At 44.7% G+C, this 23,746-nt stretch overlaps 2 protein-coding genes across 4 annotated transcripts in view; one reads left to right on the top strand and one right to left on the bottom strand.

Annotated features, from left to right (window-relative positions):
- Positions 1-23,746, top strand: part of LOC135518448 (metalloprotease TIKI1-like) — a 197,860-nt gene that overhangs the window by 161,428 nt on the left and 12,686 nt on the right. The window lies entirely within an intron of this gene.
- Positions 12,689-21,067, bottom strand: LOC135518449 (E3 ubiquitin-protein ligase RNF170-like). Of its 3 annotated transcripts, none has more exons than XM_064943623.1 (7): positions 19,446-21,067; positions 19,165-19,249; positions 18,112-18,223; positions 17,881-17,954; positions 16,955-17,086; positions 14,204-14,676; positions 12,689-14,099 (listed from the first exon to the last, which is right to left on the bottom strand). In XM_064943623.1, the coding sequence occupies exons 1-6, from the start codon at positions 19,571-19,573 to the stop codon at positions 14,407-14,409; spliced, it is 801 nt and encodes a 266-aa protein (XP_064799695.1). In that variant the 5' UTR covers positions 19,574-21,067; the 3' UTR covers positions 12,689-14,099; positions 14,204-14,406. The 3 variants fall into 3 exon arrangements, with proteins under 3 accessions (XP_064799695.1, XP_064799696.1, XP_064799697.1); XM_064943624.1 differs by having other exon boundaries at positions 12,689-14,063; XM_064943625.1 differs by having other exon boundaries at positions 12,689-14,027.

Genomic DNA, 23,746 nt, shown 5'->3' with positions numbered 1-23,746 from the left:
GGAACAATGAGACAGTCAAGCCTGTCGCCACGTTCCGACTGGGAACAATGAGACAGTCAAGCCTGTCGCCACGTTCCGACTGGGAACAATGAGACAGTCAAGCCTGTCGCCACGTTCCGACTGGGAACAATGAGACAGTCAAGCCTGTCGCCACATTCCGACTGGGAACAATGAGACAGCCAAGCCTGTCGCCACGTTCCGACTGGAAACAATCAGACAGCCAAGCCTGTCGCCACGTTCCAACTGGGAACAATCAGACAGCCAAGCCTGTCGCCACGTTCCAACTGGGAACAATGAGACAGTCAAGCCTGTCGCCACGTTCCAACTGGGAACAATGAGACAGTCAAGCCGTCGCCACGTTCCAACTGGGAACAATCAGACAGCCAAGCCTGTCGCCACGTTCCAACTGGGAACAATGAGACAGCCAAGCCTGTCGCCACATTCCAACTGAGAACAATGAGACAGTCAAGCCTGTCGCCACATTCCAACTGAGAACAATGAGACAGTCAAGCATGTCGCCACGTTCCGACTGGGAACAATCAGACAGTCAAGCATGTCGCCACGTTCCGACTGGGAACAATGAGACAGCCAAGCCTGTCGCCACGTTCCAACTGGGACCAATCAGACAGCCAAGCCTGTCGCCATGTTCCAACTGGGAACAATCAGACAGTCAAGCCTGTCGCCACGTTCCAACTGGGACCAATCAGACAGTCAAGCCTGTCGCCACGTTCCAACTGGGACCAATCAGACAGCCAAGCCTGTCGCCACGTTCCAACTGTGAACAATGAGACAGTCAAGCCCGTCGCCACGTTCCTACTGGGAACAATCAGACAGCCAAGCCTGTCACCACGTTCCAACTGGGAACAATGAGACAGCCAAGCCTGTCGCCACGTTCCAACTGGGAACAATGAGACAGTCAAGCCTGTCGCCACGTTCCGACTGGGAACAATGAGACAGCCAAGCCTGTCGCCACGTTCCCACTGGGAACAATCAGACAGCCAAGCCTGTCGCCACGTTCTACTGGGAACAATAAGACAGTCAAGCCTGTCGCCACGTTCCGACTGGGAACAATGAGACAGCCAAGCCTGTCGCCACGTTCCCACTGGGAACAATGAGACAGTCAAGCCTGTCGCCACGTTCCGACTGGGAACAATGAGACAGCCAAGCCTGTCGCCACGTTCTACTGGGAACAATGAGACAGTCAAGCCTGTCGCCACGTTCCGACTGGGAACAATGAGACAGCCAAGCCTGTCGCCACGTTCCCACTGGGAACAATGAGACAGCCAAGCCTGTCGCCACGTTCCAACTGGGAACAATCAGACAGCCAAGCCTGTCGCCACGTTCTACTGGGAACAATGAGACAGCCAAGCCTGTCGCCACGTTCCAACTGGGAACAATGAGACAGCCAAGCCTGTCGCCACGTTCCAACTGGGACCAATCAGACAGCCAAGCCTGTCGCCACGTTCCGACTGGGAACAATGAGACAGCCAAGTCTGTCGCCACGTTCTACTGGGAACAATGAGACAGCCAAGCCTATCGCCTCGTTCCAACTGGGAACAATGAGACAGTCAAGCCTGTCGCCTTGTTCCAACTGGGAACAATGAGACAATCAAGCCTATCACCTGCTTCCCAGTCAAAACCATTCATGCTTATAATACAGCATTTTGTGATGTTTTTGTTTGTTCAGCTGTTTTTGTTCTTCTCAGCTGTTCACACACAGTTTTTTTCTAGAGGCAAGTCGAAGTTCGGTAGCCGAACCCTACGCCCCTTCGTTGGTAAATGGTCAACAGTACTACTAATAGGAGTGGGAATTACGTACGGGATTCTTCAGTGAAGTGTTTCTTGTCATTCGACGAGAGACAACTAGCTTTCACACATATTTATCTTCCCTTATTCATAATCTTAAAATGGTACACATTATTTGAATGATGACATTTAACTGAAAAATTAGGCCACTTCGTAGATTCACTGAACACAGCACATGAAGTGCCAGTCAAACGTTTGAACACATCTACTCATTCAAGGGTTTTTCTTTATTTTAACTATTTTCTACATTGTAGAATAATAGTGAAGACATCAAAACTATGAAACAACACTTATGGAATCATGTAGTAACCAAAAAAGTGTTAAACAAATCAAAATATATTTTATATTTGAGTTTCTTCAAAGTAGCCACCGTTTTCCTTGATGACAGCTTTGCACACTCTTGGCATTCTCTCAACCAGCTTCACCTGGAATAATTTTCCAACAGTCTTGAAGGAGTTCCCACATATGCTGAGCACTTGTTGGCTGCTTTTCCTTCATTCTTCGGTCCAACTCATCCCAAACCATCTCAATTGGGTTGAGGTTGGGTGATTGTGGAGGCCAGGTCATCTGATGCAGCACTCCATCCCTCTCCTTCTTGGTCAAATAGCCCTGACACAGCCTGGAGGTGTGTTGGGTCATTGTCCTGTTGAAAAACAAATTATGGTCCCACTAAGCGCAAACCAGATTGGATGGCGTATCGCTGCAGAATGCTGTGGTAGACATGCTGGTTAAGTGTGCCTTGAAATCTAAATACAGTGACAGTGACAGTGTCACCAGCAACGCACCCCCACACCATAACACCTCCTCCTCCATGCTTCACTGTGGGAACCACATATGCGGAGATCATTTGTTCAACTACTCTACGTCTCACAAAGACACGGCTGTTGGAGCCAAAAATCTCACATTTGGACTCATCAGACCAAAGGACAGATTTCCACTATTCTAATGTCCATTGCTAGTGTTTCTTGGTCCAAGCAAGTCTCTTCTTATTATTGGTATCCTTTAGTAGTGGTTTCTTTGCAGCAATTCGACCATGAAGACCTGATTCATGCAGTCTCCTCTGAACAGTTGATGTTGAGATGTGTCTGTTACTTAAACGCTGTGAACCATTTATTTGGCCTGCAATTTCTGAGGCTGGTAACTCTAATCAACCTATCCTTGGGTTGGCAGGTAGCCTAGTGGTTAGAGCATTGCAATCTGAGGTGCAGTTAACTCTGTTGAACTTATCCTCTGCAGCAGAGGTAACTCTGGGTCTTTCCTGTCATGAGAGCCAATTTCATCATAGAGCTTGATGGTTTTTGTGACTGCACTTGAATAAACTTTCAAAGTTCTTGACATTTTCCAGATTTACTGATCTTCATGTCTTAAAGTAATGATGGACTCTTGTTTCTATTTACTTATTTGAGCTGTTCTTGACATAATATTGGCTTGGTCTCTTACCAAATAGGGCTATCTTCTGTATACCCCCCCTACCTTGTCACAACACAACTGATTGGCTCAAACGGATTAAGGAAAGACATTCCACTAATTGACTTTTAACAAGGCACACCTGTTAATTGAAATGCATTCCAGGTGACTACCTAATGAAGCTGGTTGAGAGAATGCCAAGTGTGTGCAAAGCTGTCATCAAGGGAGAGGGTGGCTACTTTGAAAAATCTTAAATATATTCAGATTTGTCTAACACTTCTTTGGTTACTACATGATTCCATATGTGTTATTTCAAAAGTTTTGATGTCTTCACCATTATTCTACAATGTATAACATAATAAAACAATTAAGAAAAACCCTTGAATGAGTAGGTGTGTCCAAACGTTTGACTGGTACTGTAGATACATAGACTTGATTGACTTGACTTATTCATGTCAGCTCCTAGTAGAGCAGTAGAGCAACATATACATACACTTAAAAGTTTCTCATGAAGATATCAACATTGCAGATCATTGAACAAAACTTTCCCTTTAGTGTCAATAACAATTTATTTCCATCACAGATGTGTGAATATGTAAAATACTGATCAAATCATTCACCTAGAAGCAGAAAAACATACTGAACATGGTCATAAGGGAAAAGTGTCAGGAAGGCAGAGTCTTTTCAACTTTTCTCCTACTACTGATTATTGCATTTTCTCATGTTCAACTGGACTATACTGCCACCTGGAGTCGTCTCATGTTCAACTGGACTATACTGCCACCTGGAGTCGTCTCATGTTCAACTGGACTATACTGCCACCTGGAGTCTTCTCATATTAAACTGGACTATACTGCCACCTGGAGTCATCTCATGTTCAACTGGACTATACTGCCACCTGGAGTCTTCTCATGTTCAACTGGACTATACTGCCACCTGGAGTCTTCTCATGTTCAACTGGACTATACTGCCACCTGGAGTCTTCTCATGTTCAACTGGACTATACTGCCACCTGGAGTCTTCTCATATTAAACTGGACTATATTGCCACCAGGTGTCTTCTCATGTTCAACTGGACTATACTGCCACCTGGAGTCTTCTCATGTTAAACTGGACTATACTGCCACCTGGAGTCTTCTCATGTTCAACTGGACTATACTGCCACCTGGTGTCTTCTCATATTAAACTGGACTATATTGCCACCAGGTGTCTTCTCATGTTCAACTGGACTATACTGCCACCTGGTGTCTTCTCATATTCAACTGGACTATACTGCCACCTGGTGTCTTCTCATATTGAACTGGACTATACTGCCACCTGGTGTCTTCTCATATTCAACTGGACTATACTGCCACCTGGTGTCTTCTCATATTAAACTGGACTATATTGCCACCAGGTGTCTTCTCATGTTCAACTGGACTATATTGCCACCAGGTGTCTTCTCATGTTCAACTGGACTATACTGCCACCTGGAGTCTTCTCATGTTAAACTGGACTATACTGCCACCTGGAGTCTTCTCATGTTCAACTGGACTATACTGCCACCTGGTGTCTTCTCATGTTAAACTGGACTATACTGCCACCTGGTGTCATCTCATGTTCAACTGGACTATACTGCCACCTGGTGTCTTCTCATATTAAACTGGACTATACTGCCACCTGGTGTCTTCTCATATTAAACTGGACTATACTGCCGCCTGGAGTCTTCTCATGTTAAACTGGACTATACTGCCACCTGGTGTCTTCTCATATTAAACTGGACTATACTGCCACCTGGTGTCATCTCATGTTCAACTGGACTATACTGCCACCTGGTGTCTTCTCATATTAAACTGGACTATATTGCCACCTGGTGTCTTCTCATATTGAACTGGACTATACTGCCACCTGGTGTCCATATTAAACTGGACTATACTGCCACCTGGTGTCTTCTCATATTGAACTGGACTATACTGCCACCTGGAGTCTTCTCATGTTAAACTGGACTATACTGCCACCTGGTGTCCATGTTAAACTGGACTATACTGCCACCTGGTGTCCATATTAAACTGGACTATACTGCCACCTGGTGTCCATGTTAAACTGGACTATACTGCCACCTGGTGTCCATGTTAAACTGGACTATACTGCCACCTGGTGTCCATGTTAAACTGGACTATACTGCCACCTGGTGTCTTCTCATATTAAACTGGACTATACTGCCACCTGGAGTCTTCTCATGTTAAACTGGACTATACTGCCACCTGGTGTCCTCTCATATTAAACTGGACTATACTGCCACCTGGTGTCCATATTAAACTGGACTATACTGCCACCTGGTGTCCATGTCTACTGAACTCCATCTCTACTTCTGGAATTCCTGTCGTTTCACATTTTAAAATTTGGGAGAAGATATATTTCCTTCCTTTCAAAAATTCTTATTTACAATGACAGCCTACCACGGCCAAACCCGGACGACGCTCATTTATCATTTCCCCAAAAAAAGACTAATGTGTCCTTCCAATTTGTTCAGTTCAAAGCAGTAAACATCAATAGTGGTGAAAACCTCGTTTCAATTACATTTGTTAAACATTATTTATTCCTCCCATGTCTTGATTATAATAGATTTTTTTAGAAAAAAAAAATCACATTTTCTCCCCCAAAATAAATTGTGCTCGGGGCGGCAGGGTAGCCTCGTGGTTAGAGCGTTGGACTAGTAACCGAAAGGTTGCAAGTTCAAATCCCCGAGCTGACAAGGTACACATCTGTAGTTCTTCCCCTGAACAGGCAGTTAACCCACTGTTCCTAGGCCGTCACTGAAAATAAGAATTTGTTCTTAACTAAATAAAGGTAAAAAAAAAATATATATGATCTAGCAGGTAAATGCCAAATGTTAACCATGTATGCTGTCTATATTGCTTGTAATTGATATGTCAACATCTATGTATATTGTAATGGTAGTATTGTTCGCGGGTCCATCAGACCCATTGGGTGAATAACCAAAACAATGAACACCACACAAGGGTTAACTTGTATTTAATGAGTTGGAAACCCATTTACCTTGTACTTATTATTCAGTACATGGGAATTTAACCACAAAAGTCATTTACATTACTGTTTCATCATGCACCGCCTTCTATCCTGGTGGGGAAATGTGCATATTGTTTTTCCTGCAGATATTACAATATTTGCATGAAAAAAAAAAAAAAGTTTTTTTTGCCAAATTGGACAGAAATGAGAGTAACAAAACAAAGAGACAATATTTGGGGCAAAAGGCAAGTCTAAAATAAAAGCAAGTTCAGACCTTCAGGTTTAAAGCAGTCTGTGGTCAAACCTTGGGTACATGAATCATGAAATAATAAAAGTCTTAGCATTACTTACTTCCGGCGCCGACAGAGATGGCCGCCTTGCTTCGCGTTCCTAGGAAACTATGCAGTTTTTTGTTTTTTTACGTGTTATTTCTTACATTAGTACCCCAGGTCATCTTAGGTTTCATTACATACAGTCGAGAAGAACTACTGTATATAAGATCAGCATCAACTCACCATCAGTACGACCAAGAATATGTTTTTCACGACGCGGATCCTGTGTTCTGCCTTACAAACAGGACAACGGAATGGATCACATGCAGCGACCCAAAAAAAAACGACTCCGAAAAAGAGGGAAACGAGGCGGTCTTCTGGTCAGACTACGGAGACGGGCACCAATGTCCAGTCTCTTGACAACAAGGTTGATGAAATCCGAGCAAGGGTAGCATTCCAGAGGGACATCAGAGACTGTAACGTTCTATGCTTCACGGAAACATGGCTCACTGGAGAGACGCTATCCGAAGCGATGCAGCCAACGGGTTTCTCCACGCATTGCGCAGACAGAAACAAACACCTTTCTGGTAAGAAGAGGGGTGGGGGTGTATGCCTTATGGCTAACGAGGCATGGTGCGATGAAAGAAACATACAGGAACTCAAATCCTTCTGTTCACCTGATTTAGAATTCCTCACAATCAAATGTAGACCGCATTATCTACCAAGAGAATTCTCTTCGATTATAATCACAGCCGTATATATCCCCCCCCAAGCAGACACATCGATGGCTCTGAACAAACTTTATTTAACTCTTTGCAAACTGGAAACCATTTATCCTGAGGCTGCATTCATTGTTGCTGGGGATTTTAACAAGGCTAATCTGAAAACAAGACTCCCTAAATTTTATCAGCATATCGATTGCGCAACCAGGGGTGGAAAAACCTTGGATCACTGTTACTCTAACTTCCGCGACGCATATAAGGCCCTGCCCCGCCCCCCTTTCGGAAACGCTGACCACGACTCCATTTTGCTGATACCTGCCTACAGACAAAAATTTAAAAAAGAAGCTCCCACGCTGAGGTCTGTCCAACGCTGGTCCGACCAAGCTGACTCCACACTCCAAGACTGCTTCCATCACGTGGACTGGGACATGTTTCGTATTGCGTCAGATAACAACATTGATGAATACGCTGATTCGGTGTGCGAGTTCATTAGAACGTGCATTGAAGATGTCGTTCCCATAGCAACGATTAAAACATTCCCTAACCAGAAACCGTGGATTGATGGCAGCATTCGTGTGAAACTGAAAGCGCGAACCACTGCTTTCAATCAGGGCAAGGTGCCAGGTAACATGACTGAATACAAACAGTGCAGCTATTCCCTCCGTAAGGCTATCAAACAAGCTAAGCGTCAGTACAGAGACAAAGTAGAATCTCAATTCAACGGCTCAGACACAAGAGGCATGTGGCAGGGTCTACAGTCAATCACGGACTACAGGAAGAAATCCAGCCCAGTCACGGACCAGGATGTCTTGCTCCCAGGCAGACTAAATAACTTTTTTGCCCGCTTGAGGACAATACAGTGCCACTGACACGGCCTGCAACGGAAACATGCGGTCTCTCCTTCACTGCAGCCGAGGTGAGTAAAACATTTAAACGTGTTAACCCTCGCAGGGCTGCAGGCCCAGACGGCATCCCCAGCCGCGCCCTCAGAGCATGCGCAGACCAGCTGGCTGGTGTGTTTACGGACATATTCAATCAATCCCTATACCAGTCTGCTGTTCCCACATGCTTCAAGAGGGCCACCATTGTTCCTGTTCCCAAGAAAGCTAAGGTAACTGAGCTAAACGACTACCGCCCCGTAGCACTCACTTCCGTCATCATGAAGTGCTTTGAGAGACTAGTCAAGGATCATATCACCTCCACCCTACCTGACACCCTAGACCCACTCCAATTTGCTTACCGCCCAAATAGGTCCACAGACGATGCAATCTCAACCACACTGCACACTGCCCTAACCCATCTGGACAAGAGGAATACCTATGTGAGAATGCTGTTCATCGACTACAGCTCGGCATTCAACACCATAGTACCCTCCAAGCTCGTCATCAAGCTCGAGACCCTGGGTCTCGACCCCGCCCTGTGCAACTGGGTACTGGACTTCCTGACGGGCCGCCCCCAGGTGGTGAGGGTAGGTAGCAACATCTCCTCCCCGCTGATCCTCAACACTGGGGCCCCACAAGGGTGCGTTCTGAGCCCTCTCCTGTACTCCCTGTTCACCCACGACTGCGTGGGCCACGCACGCCTCCAACTCAATCATCAAGTTTGCGGACGACACAACAGTGGTAGGCTTGATTACCAACAACGACGAGACGGCCTACAGGGAGGAGGTGAGGGCCCTCGGAGTGTGGTGTCAGGAAAATAACCTCACACTCAACGTCAACAAAACTAAGGAGATGATTGTGGACTTCAGGAAACAGCAGAGGGAACACCCTCCTATCCACATCGATGGAACAGTAGTGGAGAGAGTAGCAAGTTTTAAGTTCCTCGGCATACACATCACAGACAAACTGAATTGGTCCACTCACACAGACAGCATCGTGAAGAAGGCGCAGCAGCGCCTCTTCAACCTCAGGAGGCTGAAGAAATTCGGCTTGTCACCAAAAGCACTCACAAACTTCTACAGATGCACAATCGAGAGCATCCTGGCGGGCTGTATCACCGCCTGGTACGGCAACTGCTCCGCCCTCAACCGTAAGTCTCTCCAGAGGGTAGTGAGGTCTGCACAACGCATCACCGGGGGCAAACTACCTGCCCTCCAGGACACCTACACCACCCGATGTTACAGGAAGGCCATAAAGATCATCAAGGACATCAACCACCCGAGCCACTGCCTGTTCACCCCGCTATCATCCAGAAGGCGAGGTCAGTACAGGTGCATCAAAGCTGGGACCGAGAGACTGAAAAACAGCTTCTTTCTCAAGGCCATCAGACTGTTAAACAGCCACCACTAACATTGAGTGGCTGCTGCCAACACACTGACACTGACTCAACTCCAGCCACTTTAATAATGGGAATTGATGGGAAATGATGTAAATATATCACTAGCCACTTTAAACAATGCTACCTTATATAATGTTACTTACCCTACATTATTCTTCTCATATGCATACGTATATACTGTACTCTATATCATCGACTGCATCCTTATGTAATACATGTATCACTAGCCACTTTAACTATGCCACTTTGTTTACATACTCATCTCATATGTATAGACTGTACTCGATACCATCTACTGTATCTTGCCTATGCTGCTCTGTACCATCACTCATTCATATATCCTTATGTACATATTCTTTATCCCCTTACACTGTGTATAAGACAGTAGTTTAGGATTTGTTAGTTGATTACTTGTTGGTTATTACTGCATTGTCGGAACTAAATGGGATATATTATTATTATATTATTATTATTAACTAGAAGCACAAGCATTTCGCTACACTCGCATTAACATCTGCTAACCATGTGTATGTGACAAATAAAATTTGATTTGAAACTGATTGCTGTCACTAACAATTTTACATGTAGAATCCACATTTAGAGAGTAAGTTAAAAAGTAAGTTTCTCTAAGGATGTATTCAAAGATACTCCAACACCATCATTCAGTTTACCGATGACACAACCGTGGTAGGCCTAATCAACGACGAGACAGCCTGTAGGGAGGAAGTCAGAGACCTGGCCGTGTGGTGCCAGGACAACAACCTCTCCCTCAACGACGAGACAGCCTATAGGGAGGAGGTGAGAGACCTGGCCGTGTGGTGCCAGGACAACAACCTCTCCCTCAACGACGAGACAGCCTATAGGGAGGAGGTGAGAGACCTGGCCGTGTGGTGCCAGGAAAACAACTCTCCCTCAACGATGAGACAGCCTATAGGGAGGAGGTCAGAGACCTGGCCGGGAGGTGCCAGGACAACAACCTCTCCCTCAAAGTGATCAAGACAAAGGAGATGATTGTGGACTACAGGAAAAGGAGGACCAAGAACGCCCCCATTCTCATCGACGGGGCTGCAGTGGGGCAGGTCGAGAGCTTCAAGTTCCTTGGTGTCCATATCACCGACAAACTAACATGGTCCAAACACACCAAGACAGTCGTGAAGAGGGCACAACAAAACCTATTCCCCCTCAGGAGACTGAAAAGATTTGGCATGGGTCCTCAGATCCTCAAAAGGTTTTACAGCTGCACCATCGAGAGCATCCTGACTAGTTGCATCACTACCTGATATGGCAACTGCTCGGCCCCCGACCACAAGGCACTACAGAGGGTAGTGGGTACGGCTCAGTACATCACCGCTTCCTGCCATCCAGGACCTATAAAGACTCCAGCCACCCTAGTCAGACTGTTCTCTCTGCTACCGTATGGCAAGCGGTACCGGAGCACCTAAAGGCTTCTAAACAGCTTCTACCCCAAAGCCATAAGTCTCCAGCTAATCAAATGGCTCCCCAGACTATTTGTATTGCTGCCCCCCCTTTTACACTGCTGCTACTCTCTGTTTATTATCTTTGTTGGTTAATAAGGGATTGTAAGTAACACCTGTTGTATTCAGCATTTCACAGTAACATGTTTACACCTGTTGTATTCGGCACGTGACAAATAACATTTAATTTGATTTATTGATCCAAATTGTTTAAATCTATAGCTTTCTTTCCTCGTTGATATTATTCCACCTTAATCCTTACACACATTAGAATTAGATTACAGCCTCGAACATGTTTCCTACTTTTTGTTAGATTAAGTTAATAGTTAAATGAATAAATGAGTTGACCAGTCAATTAGTTAAATGAGTTAACCAGTCAATTAGTTAAATGAGTTAACCAGTCAATTAGTTAAATGAGTTAACCAGTCAATTAGTTAAGAGTTAACCAGTCAATTAGTTAAATTAGTTAACCAGTCAATTAGTTAAATGAGTTAACCAGTCAATTAGTTAAATTAGTTAACCAGTCAATTAGTTAAATGAGTTGACCAGCCAAATAGTTAAATGAGTTGACCAGTCAATTAGTTTAATGAATAAATGAGTTGACCAATCAATTAGTTTAATTAATTAATGAGTTGACCAGTCAATTAGTTTAATTAATAAATGAGTTGACCAGTCAATTAGTTAAATGAGTTAACCAGTCAATTAGTTAAATGAGTTAACCAGTCAATTAGTTAAATTAGTTGACCAGTCAATTAGTTAAATTAATAAATGCGTTGACCAGTCATGCTGCAGTAGAGCCATGTGTACAAAAGACAAGATTAAATTCAGCTGCCATTATTTTGGTAACATTCTAATTTCTCAAAAACACACCCCAATCCATATTTTCAATACATTAAACTATTTATGTCCCGATAATAAAACACAACAATAAACACATATCTATTTAATGGGTAGTTCCTTTACATTGCCGGCAGGACTCTGGTGACCTAGAAGTAATGTATCCAGGGAACGGGAGATTCAACATTTTAATGTGCGACCTGTCAAAAGAGAAAACAAAACTGAATTATCAGATACATTTGTGTCTCTTCAGACAATGTTCAGCCATCTTGTATTATTTATCACATGAGGAAGTTAAAAAACTTAAAATTCTAAGATTGATAACTCTAAATATGATATTGCTGATATGTTGGCTAATTGACTAAATCACTAAAATTTTTAAGTCCAATGTTCTCCAATTTTCCTTAGATTCCAGCACTACGCCTAAGCTACTTAAAGTAGGCCTAATCACTACAAAATTGAGGAGCTCTCTCCTCCGAGGCGCATCAAAACCACACTAAAGCCTACTCAGGTTGTAAAGTGGTGCCATGAACTCAACATTAAAGAGGTGAAAAATAAATATACTCACAAAAAGCAGTGACTCCCCTCTTAACTAGAAGAGTAGTTGTTTTGAAAACTATTTTTCCCCCTTGCAATTTTATTTTTACCCCCCCCCAACGGTCATATGCTTGTGCTTCAGAATGCGTGGCTCCCTATGCAGTGGGGAGAGGAAGCTAGAGAGCAGCCGACAGCGAAATAGGAACAGGCAGATACTTTGATAGCAGGAATAAACTAAATTCATAGGCTATTACAGTTGACCAAATAAATGTTTTTTTAGAACACAGAAGACAGGAATGTGTAGCAAAATAACAAAAATGTTAAGAGGAAAGAGGAATGCAATGTCAGTAATTATCAGTTTATTGTCCCAGCCCCGTCTCACTCTCACACACACACACATTTTAGATTAGCATATTCAATAGGATTACGTCAACTGATGAAATAACAACCTGCCAATAACAAACATTTTGCCAACAGACCCGTTAACTAGTCCCCACACTTCTGCATGATGGAACTCCAGTCCAGAGCAACAGAGCACTCTCCCTGTGTCTTTGACCTGAAGCTAATTGACCTTTGACCTGAATGATCAGTAACTATGTCCATGGCATAGATTGTCCTCCTGGGTCCTGCATCACAATCAAATTTCCCCGCAGCCGAACTGAACGGGTGTCATCAAGCTGCCAGTCTCTGGGTCACCACCTCTCTCCATCACCCTGCCAGTCTCTGGGTCACCACCTCTCTCCATCACGCTGCCAGTCTCTGGGTCACGGGCCACCTCTCTCCATCACCCTGCCAGTCTCTGGGTCACCACCTCTCTCCATCACGCTGCCAGTCTCTGGGTCCCGGGCCACCTCTCTCCATCACGCTGCCAGTCTCTGGGTCCCGGGCCACCTCTCTCCATCACGCTGCCAGTCTCTGGGTCACCACCTCTCTCCATCACCCTGCCAGTCTCTGGGTCACCACCTCTCTCCATCACCCTGCCAGTCTCTGGGTCACCACCTCTCTCCACCACCTCTCTCCATCACGCTGCCAGTCTCTGGGTCACCACCTCTCTCCATCACCCTGCCAGTTTCTGGGTCACCACCTCTCTCCATCACGCTGCCAGTCTCTGGGTCACCACCTCTCTCCATCACGCTGCCAGTCTCTGGGTCACCACCTCTCTCCACCACGCTGCCAGTCTCTGGGTCACCACCTCTCTCCATCACCCTGCCAGTCTCTGGGTCACCACCTCTCTCCACCACCTCTCTCCATCACGCTGCCAGTCTCTGGGTCACCACCTCTCTCCATCACGCTGCCAGTCTCTGGGTCACCACCTCTCTCCACCACCTCTCTCCATCACGCTGCCAGTCTCTGGGTCACCACCTCTCTCCACCACCCTGCCAGTCTCTGGGTCACCACCTCTCTCCATCACCCTGCCAGTCTCTGGGTCACCACCTCTCCCATCACCCTGCCAGTCTCTGGGTCACCACCTCTCTCCATCACCCTGCCAGTCTCTGGGTCACCACCTCTCTCCATCACCCTGCCAGTCTCTGGGTCACCACCTCTCCATCACCCTGCCAGTCTCTGGGTCACCACCTCTCTCCATCACCCTGCCAGTCTCTGGGTCACCACCTCTCTCCATCACCCTGCCAGTCTCTGGGTCACCACCTCTCTCCATCACCCTGCCAGTCTCTGGGTCACCACCTCTCTCCATCACGCTGCCAGTCTCTGGGTCACCACCTCTCTCCATCACGCTGCCAGTCTCTGGGTCACTACCTCTCCCATCACGCTGCCAGTCTCTGGGTCACCACCTCTCCATCACGCTGCCAGTCTCTGGGTCACCACCTCTCCCATCACGCTGCCAGTCTCTGGGTCACCACCTCTCTCCACCACCTCTCTCCATCACGCTGCCAGTCTCTGGGTCACCACCTCTCTCCATCACGCTGCCAGTCTCTGGGTCCACCACCTCTCTTCATCACGCTGCCAGTCTCTGGGTCACCACCTCTCTCCATCACGCTGCCAGTCTCTGGGTCACCACCTCTCTCCATCACGCTGCCAGTCTCTGGGTCACCACCTCTCTCCATCACGCTGCCAGTCTCTGGGTCACCACCTCTCTATACATGATAGAGATATAGATGAACAGAAGCAGGATGATGAAGAAGTCGTCCAGGAAGCCTAGCAGGCCGAACAGAGCCTCGGGGATGAAGTCCAGAGGGGAGATCAGGTAGGTCAGAGCCCCGATCAGACACAGCAGGACACGGATCCGGAACATCCAGAACAGGCCCCCTACGGAGAACATCTCCCTGAAGAGGTGGCGCAGCAACGTGGGCACGTCACGCAGCCGGTCCATCAGCTGAGACGGGAGAAAAGGATTTAGTGTAATGCACGACATTAATACTAAGGCTGTGACAAATGGACAATTTCTCGTTTTAAACTGACATTTTCTTATATTATCGGTTTCACATTAAAGCGATAACAAAAAAATCATAAAATACATAAAATTCCATGTGAATTCACAATGCAGCTGTGCTACTGCCAACAACGTTTAGAGTTGGTCTCTTTCAGATGGTTAAGCATTGTACCAGTACGACCATTACTGTATGTGAATTCCATCTCAAACAGGTAGCATTTAACTTCTCGGCTGTCGCTTGCCTTTCTCTGCCATTTTCCTAACTGTTAACGACGATTTCGTAGTTGTGGAGAGTCGATTCCAAAATCATTGATTCCGACTCCTGGTGTCGACTCCCATTTCTGAGAGTCATGAATCGAGTCGGCGAAGGAATGGACTCCTAAAGATTCAGTATTTTTGGAACGGAGGAGACTGGTTAGTTTCCGTACTTCCGAGAACACAAACACACGGAGCTAGCGAGGGACGGAGCGAGAGGGACACGGTACAGGCAGGTCAGCCAACATGCAGACCGAGTCAGAACCGTGCAATAGGCCCATCTATCTGCAATCTAAAGCTCACAATGGAATGCTGCATCTCAAGTCTCACAACTTCAGTAAAGCATCATCATCAATTGATAGGCTATTGAGATGGGATTCAGGGTCTGAGAAACAAACCCAAAGCATTTCAATGTGAGGAGTATCTGCGGCCAACTCTGCTTTCAATAAATATCGATTTTAACTATTCCGCAGGGAGAGAATTGACCCTCACATACACATGTATCAATCACTCAGACAACTGGTCTCTGACTGCAGAAGACAAAGTAAGCATTTCACTAAGATCTCAAGGATGATCAATGGAAACAGGATGCACAATTTAGAGTCTCATAGCAAAGGGTCTGAATACTTATGTAAATAAGTTCCTTTTTTAAAAGTTTTATATTTTTAAACCAGTTTTCCCTTTGTCATTATTATTGTTTAAATTTTATAAAATTATTATTTCGGTCTGAATACTTATGCAAGTAAGGTATTTCCATTTTTAATGAATGTGCAAAGATTTCTAAAAGCTTGTTTTTGTTTTGTCATTATGGGTTATTGTGTCTAGATTGATAAAGACATTTCACATGTGATGTGCAATGTGGTTAAAGAACACAAAAAGGGAAAATAAATAAATGTAAAAATATGGGTTGTATTTACAATGGTGTTTTTTTTATCACTGGTTGCCCTTTTCTTGTGGCAACAGGTCACAAATCTTGCTGCTGTGATGTCACACTGTGGAATTTCACCCAGTAGATATGGGAGTTTTTCAAAATTGGATTTGTTTTCGAATTCTTTGTGGATCTGTGTAATCTGAGGGAAATATGTCTCTCTAATATGGTCATACATTGGGCAGGAGTTTCCACCTCATTTTGTGGGCAGTGAGCACATAGCCTGTCTTCTCTTGAGAGCCATGTCTGCCTACGGCGGCCTTTCTCAATAGCAAGGCTATGCTCACCGAGTCTGTACATAGTCAAAGCTTTCCTTAAGTTTGGGTCTCTCGCTCTCTCTCACTCTCTCTGTCTCTCACTCTCTGTCTCGCTCTCTGGCTCTCTCTTTGTCTCTCTGTCTCTCTCTTTGTCTCTCTCTCTGTCTCGCTCTCGGTCTCTCTCTTTGTCTCGCTCTCGGTCTCTCTCTTTGTCTCGCTCTGGGTCTCTCTCTTTGTCTCTCTCTCTGTCTCTCTCTTTGTCTTTCTCTTTGTCTCGCTCTCTGGCTCTCTCTTTGTCTCTCTGTCTCTCTCTTTGTCTCTCTCTCTGTCTCGCTCTCGGTCTCTCTCTCTGTCTCGCTCTCGGTCTCTCTCTTTGTCTCGCTCTCGGTCTCTCTCTTTGTCTCGCTCTGGGTCTCTCTCTTTGTCTCGCTCTCTCTGTCTCGCTCTCTTTGTCTCTCTCTTTGTCTCTCTCTTTGTCTCTCTCTTTGTCTCTCTCTTTGTCTCTCTCTTTGTCTCTCTCTTTGTCTCTCTCTTTGTCTCTCTCTTTGTCTCTCTCTTTGTCTCTCTCTGTCTCATTTTTTTGGTACCCTTCCCCTGATCGAGTCCTTTGACCTCATGGCTTGGATTTTGCTCTGACATGCACTGTTAAGTGTGGGACCTTATATAGACAGGTGTGTGCCTTTCCAAATCACGTCCAATCAATAGAATTTACCACAGGTGGACTACAATCAAGTTGTATTCTGCGCATGTGACAAATAAACATTGGATTTGAAATACATACAGATCTGGGTTGTCCGGAGAACCTGCGGTTGTAGTCGCCGAGATCCCGGAGGATGAGGAGCGGATCAACTGTTCCATCCTGTACCTGCTGAGGGGCGGCATGCTCATGGAAGAGAGGGAACAGCAGGGTCACCTGTTCACATAGGGTAGAGAGGTCAGGGTAGAGGGGTCAGGGTAGAGGGGTCAGGGTAGAGGGGTCAGGGGAGAGGGGTCAGGGGAGAGGGGTCAGGGTAGAGGGGCAAGGGGAGAGGGGTCAGGGTAGAGGGGTCAGGGTAGAGGGGTCAGGGTAGAGGGGCAAGGGGAGAGGGGTCAGGGTAGAGGGGTCAGGGGAGAGGGGTCAGGGTAGAGGGGTCAGGGGAGAGGGGTCAGGGTAGAGGGGTCAGGGAGAGGGGTCAGGGTAGAGGGGTCAGGGTAGAGGGGTCAGGGTAGAGGGGTCAGGGTAGAGGGTCAGGGTAGAGGGGTCAGGGTAGAGGGGTCAAGGTAGAGGGGCAAGGGGAGAGGGGTCAGGGTAGAGGGGTCAGGGTAGAGGGGTCAGGGTAGAGGGGTCAGGGTAGAGGGCAAGGGGAGAGGGGTCAAGGTAGAGGGGTCAGGGTAGAGGGGTCAAGGTAGAGGGGTCAAGGTAGAGGGGCAAGGGGAGAGGGGTCAGGGTAGAGGGGTCAGGGTAGAGGGGTCAGGGTAGAGGGGTCAGGGTAGAGGGGTCAGGGTAGAGGGGTCAGGGTAGAGGGGTCAGTGCACCAAGAACAACTGCAGTACTGTGCAATAACTGTCTTGAAAATGTTATTTTCCTTTTTTTAATAATCAAAATGAGAACATAGCAAGAGTATAGTAGCAACTTCAACACTATGTACGAGTAGTATTACTATGTGCATGATGATACATGTATTGCCAGTAAACACTAGTTATAATGGGTATTTGAAGACGTCTCACCATTTGTCTGCAGATGGGACAGTTGATAGCACCAAGCCATGTCCCATATCGCCAATATGCAATTATACAAGAACCTTGAAAATACAACAAAAATGTGTTTATATCCACTGAATGCACCTATCCAACGGCTATATCAGTTTTATTGTAGCTAGTTCAGATTCCTTCTTCTAAGTTGAAAAGACAGAGCATGATAGACCCTAATGACGTATTTAAACATATGGTCCCACTAACCACAGAAGAGATGTCCACAGTTGGTTTCAACGGGCAGCACGGCCTGCTGTAGACACACTGGACAGGACATGTCTGTATAGAACTGCTGCCTGGGCTCTGTTGGTTCACCTTCCTGAGGGGGAAGAAAGAAAGAGAGACACAGAGAGACAGAGACACAGAGAGACAGAGAGAGACACAGAGAGACAGAGAGACAGAGAGAGACACAGAGAGACACAGAGAGACACAGACAGAGACACAGACAGAGACACAGAGAGAAAGAGAGACACAGAGAGACAGAGACACAGAGAGACAGAGACACAGAGAGACAGAGACAGAGAGAGACAGAGACAGAGAGAGACAGGAGACACAGAGAGACACAGAGAGACAGAGAGAGACACAGAGAGACAGAGAGAGAGACAGAGAGAGACAGAGAGAGACACAGAGAGAGACACAGAGAGAGACACAGAGAGAGACACAGAGAGAGACACAGAGAGAGACACAGAGAGACACAGAGAGACACAGAGAGACACAGAGAGACACAGAGAGACACAGAGAGACACAGAGAGACAGAGAGAGACAGAGAGACAGAGAGACACAGAGAGACAGAGAGACAGAGAGACAGAGAGACAGAGAGAGACAGAGAGAGACACAGAGAGACACAGAGAGACACAGAGAGAGAGAGACAGAGAGAGTGTATTGCACTTTTGAGGAGAGATGGTAAATTAAGCATTTCACAGCACCGTTTACACCCTGTATCCTGTAAAACGTGAGCAATAAACTTTGATTTGAGATTTTGTTTTTAAATTAAAGGATGTTGTGTGATACTTTCAAGGAGAAGTAAGTAACAACATGCTGGATACGGGAGCAATAAACTTTGATTTGAGATTTTGTTTTAAATTAAAGGATGTTGTGTGATACTTTCAAGGAGAAGTAAGTAACAACATGCTGGATACGGGAGCAATAAACTTTGATTTGAGATTTTGTTTTAAATTAAAGGATGTTGTGTGATACTTTCAAGGAGAAGTAAGTAACAACATGCTGGATACGGGAGCAGCCATTGTAACATCTTCTCACCTGTGAGTCAGACTGCAGCTGCTGTCGGACGGCACGGACATGTTCCTGGTTCTCTGGGTGGATGTTCTGCTGCTCATTTCTGCAGGTCGACGTGAGTAGAATGAAGAAAACAACGACACACTCTTTCAGGATATTGGAAAACAACTTACTAACAAGAACGTTCACTATCAGTTAAAAACAAATCGGGAAACTCAAACATAATACAAAAGCTAAATAACTGGTTTCAAAAACATCACCATTCCCTGTGGCTGTGATTAGAAGTACAATAGACCTACCTGCAGAGCAGAGTTACCAGTCCACACAAGAACGTGACACTGAGAACGACCACAAACAAGACTGGGTTGCTGACTCCTTCTATGATTGAGTCTTCAACTTGCAGCAAATAGTCCACCTCCCCATTTCCATCCATGCCACTTAATCATATCCTACAGACCTGGGTTAGAACAGAGTACATGTCGGTCACAAAGCACTTATTGATCACTCAAATCCATGCCACTTAATCATATCCTACAGACCTGGGTTAGAACAGAGTACATGTCGGTCACAAAGCACTTATTGATCACTCAAATCCATGCCACTTAATCATATCCTAGAGACCTGGGTTAGAATAGAGTACATGTCGGTCACAAAGCATTTATTGATCACTCAAATCCATGCCACTTAATCATATCCTACAGACCTGGGTTAGAACAGAGTACATGTCGGTCACAAAGCAGTTATTGATCACTCAAATCCATGCCACTTAATCATATCCTACAGACCTGGGTTAGAACAGAGTACATGTCGGTCACAAAGCACTTATTGATCACTCAAATCCATGCCACTTAATCATATCCTACAGACCTGGGTTAGAACAGAGTACGTCGGTCACAAAGCACTTATTGATCACTCAAATCCATGCCACTTAATCATATCCTACAGACCTGGGTTAGAACAGAGTACATGTCGGTCACAAAGCACTTATTGATCACTCAACTCCATGCCACTTAATCATATCCTACAGACCTGGGTTAGAACAGAGTACATGTCGGTCACAAAGCACTTATTGATCACTCAACTCCATCCCACTTAATCATATCCTACAGACCTGGGTTAGAACAGAGTACATGTCGGTCACAAAGCACTTATTGATCACTCAAATCCATGCCACTTAATCATATCCTAGAGACCTGGGTTAGAATAGAGTACATGTCGGTCACAAAGCATTTATTGATCACTCAAATCCATGCCACTTAATCATATCCTACAGACCTGGGTTAGAACAGAGTACATGTCGGTCACAAAGCACTTATTGATCACTCAAATCCATGCCACTTAATCATATCCTACAGACCTGGGTTAGAACAGAGTACATGTCGGTCACAAAGCATTTATTGATCACTCAAATCCATGCCACTTAATCATATCCTACAGACCTGGGTTAGAACAGAGTACATGTCGGTCACAAAGCACTTATTGATCACTCAACTCCATCCCACTTAATCATATCCTACAGACCTGGGTTAGAACAGAGTACATGTCGGTCACAAAGCACTTATTGATCACTCAAATCCATGCCACTTAATCATATCCTACAGACCTGGGTTAGAACAGAGTACATGTCGGTCACAAAGCACTTATTGATCACTCAAATCTATGCCACTTAATCATATCCTACAGACCTGGGTTAGAACAGAGTACATGTCGGTCACAAAGCATTTATTGATCACTCAAATCCATGCCACTTAATCATATCCTACAGACCTGGGTTAGAACAGAGTACATGTCGGCCATTCTGCCATGGGACATTCCCCTTTAGCTTTCTGAGGGGAAATGTCCCTTCTAAAACGCAAATATGCACCGCTCACTGTTTTGGAAAACATTTGAAACTTAAAAATATCTCACTTATGAGAAAGTTACTAAACACAAAATATATACTTAGTGTAGGTAGTTTAGGAAAGTTTCAGCCAGTTGTACTTCTGAGAAACGGAGGAAATAAGGAACAGTGGAAAAGCGAGTGCAAAGAGGAGGTCTCATTTCCGAGGTCGTAACTTTGCACAGCAAGTATCTTTTTTGTATTTGAAAGATTCTTTCACTTACAGTACCAGTCAAAGATTTTTCGTTTACTATTTTCTAAAATTGTAGAATAAATAGTGAAGACATCAAAACTATGAAATAACACACATGGAATCATGTAATATAAAAATAAAAAGTTATACAAAATATATTTTACATTTGAGATTCTTCAAAGTAGCCACCCTTTGCCTTGATGACAGCTTTGCACACTCTTGGCATTCTCTCAACCAGCTTCACCAAGTAGTCACCTGGAATGCAATTCAATTTGCAGGTTTGCCATGCGTAAAAATGTTAATTTGTGGAATTTCTTCCTTTCTTAATGCATTTGAGCCAATCAGTTGTGAACAGGGAGTATTCAGAAGACAGGCCAATGTGGTGAAAGACCAAGTCCACATTATGGCAAGAACAGCTCAAATAAGCAAAGAGAAATGACAGTCCATCATTACTTCAAAACATGAAGGTCAGTCAATACGGAACATTAAGAACTTTCAAAGTTTCTTCAAGAGCAGTCGCAAAAACCATCCAGCGCTATGATGAAACTGGCTCTCATGAGGACCGCCACAGGAAAGGAAGACCCAGAGTTACCTCTGCTGCAGAGGATAAGTTCATGGGAGTTAACTGCCCCCTCAGATTGCAGGCTAAATAAATACTTCACAGAGTTCAAGTAACAGACACATCTCAACATCAACTGTGCAGATGAGACTGTGTGAATCATGCTTTCATGATTGAATTGCAACAAAGAAATCACAACTAAAGGACACCAATAAGAAGAACAGACTCACTTGTGCCAAAAAACACAAGCATTGGACATTAGACAGGTGGAAATCTGTCTAAATTTGAGATTTTTGGTTCCAACCACCATGTCTTTGTGAGACGAGAGTAGGTGAACGGATAATCTCTGCATGTGTGGTTCCCACCATGAAGCATGGAGGTGGTGGTGCTTTGCTGGTGACACGGTCTGTGATTTATTTAGAATTCAAGGCACACTTAACACAGCATGGCTACCACATCATTCTGCAGCGATACACCATCCCATCTGGTTTGCACATTTATTTTTATTTTTTTACTTGGCAAGCCAGTTAAGAACAAATTCTTATTTACAATGACAACCTACCAGGGAACAGTGGGTTCACTGCCTTGTTCAAGTGCAGAACGGCAGATTTCTTACTTTGTCAGCTAGCGGATTCGATCCAGCAACCTTGGTTACTGGTACTAACATTTGTTTTTCAACAGGACAATGACCCAACACACCTCCAGGCTGTGTAAGGGCTATTTGACCAAGAAGGAGATTGATGGAGTGCTGCATCAGATGACCTGGCCTCCACAATCACCCGACCTCAACCCAATTCAGATGGTTTGGGATGAGTTGGACAACAGAGTGAAGGAAAAGTAGCCAACAAGTGGTCAGCATATGTAGGAACTCCTTCAAGAATGTTGGAAAAGCATTCCTCATAAAGCTGGTTGAGAGAATGCCAAGAGTGAGCAAAGCTGTGAAGGCAAATGGTGACTATAAAATATATTGATTTGTTTAACACTTTGTTGGTTACTACATGATTCTGTGTGTTATTTCATAGTTTTGATATCTTCACTATTATTCTACAATGTATAAAATAGTCAACAGAAATAAACCCTTGAATGAATAGATGTGTCCAAACATTTGACTGGTACGGTTATTGAAAGTGAAAAGGTGCATAACGCAGAAATTGCTCCGCCATTTCCTTGTTGCAAAGAAAATCTAAATAGTTCGCCGTGACAAGCAAGACAGTGTAGAGAACCATTTAAAACGCTGTGAAATAGCTTGTCCTTTAAAAATAAAAATAAAGTATTTTCAGCTGGTGTACAAAAACCAAAAGTAAAAGACCCAGAAAAGTAACGTGAACCATAGCGCACATATAACATATCAACCGCTTCTTAGACCTGCGTCAACCACAACGACTGATCAATAACTTACATGTCTATATGAATTTGGTCTGGTCGCCCCCAAAAATGACATATCGCTAGCTAGGATTAATACTTTTTCTAAACCCTGAAATAGAGCGTGGATATTGTAGTTAATTGATTGAACTGTGGTCCATACCTTCAGTTGAGAACTCAAGGGCTAGCTACAGACCATACAACACAGAGGTATAGTTACATGTGATTTATATCTAAATATAACTAGCTACAGACCATACAACAGAGGTATAGTTACATGTGATTTATATCTAAATATAACTAGCTACAGACCATACAACACAGAGGTATAGTTACATGTCAATTATATCTAAATATAACTAGCTACAGACCATACAACACAGAGGTATAGTTACATGTCAATTATATCTAAATATAACTAGCTACAGACCATACAACACAGAGGTATAGTTACATGTGATTTATATCTAAATATAACTAGCTACAGACCATACAACACAGAGGTATAGTTACATGTCACTTGTATCTAAATATAACTAGCTACAGACCATACAACACAGAGGTATAGTTACATGTCAATTATATCTAAATATAACTAGCTACAGACCATACA

Source organism: Oncorhynchus masou, chromosome 28 (assembly GCF_036934945.1).
Source record: "Oncorhynchus masou masou isolate Uvic2021 chromosome 28, UVic_Omas_1.1, whole genome shotgun sequence".
Classification (NCBI taxonomy): Eukaryota; Metazoa; Chordata; class Actinopteri; order Salmoniformes; family Salmonidae; genus Oncorhynchus; species Oncorhynchus masou.
Note: the sequence above shows the minus strand (reverse complement) of the source record. Positions and strands in the feature narration are given on the sequence as shown.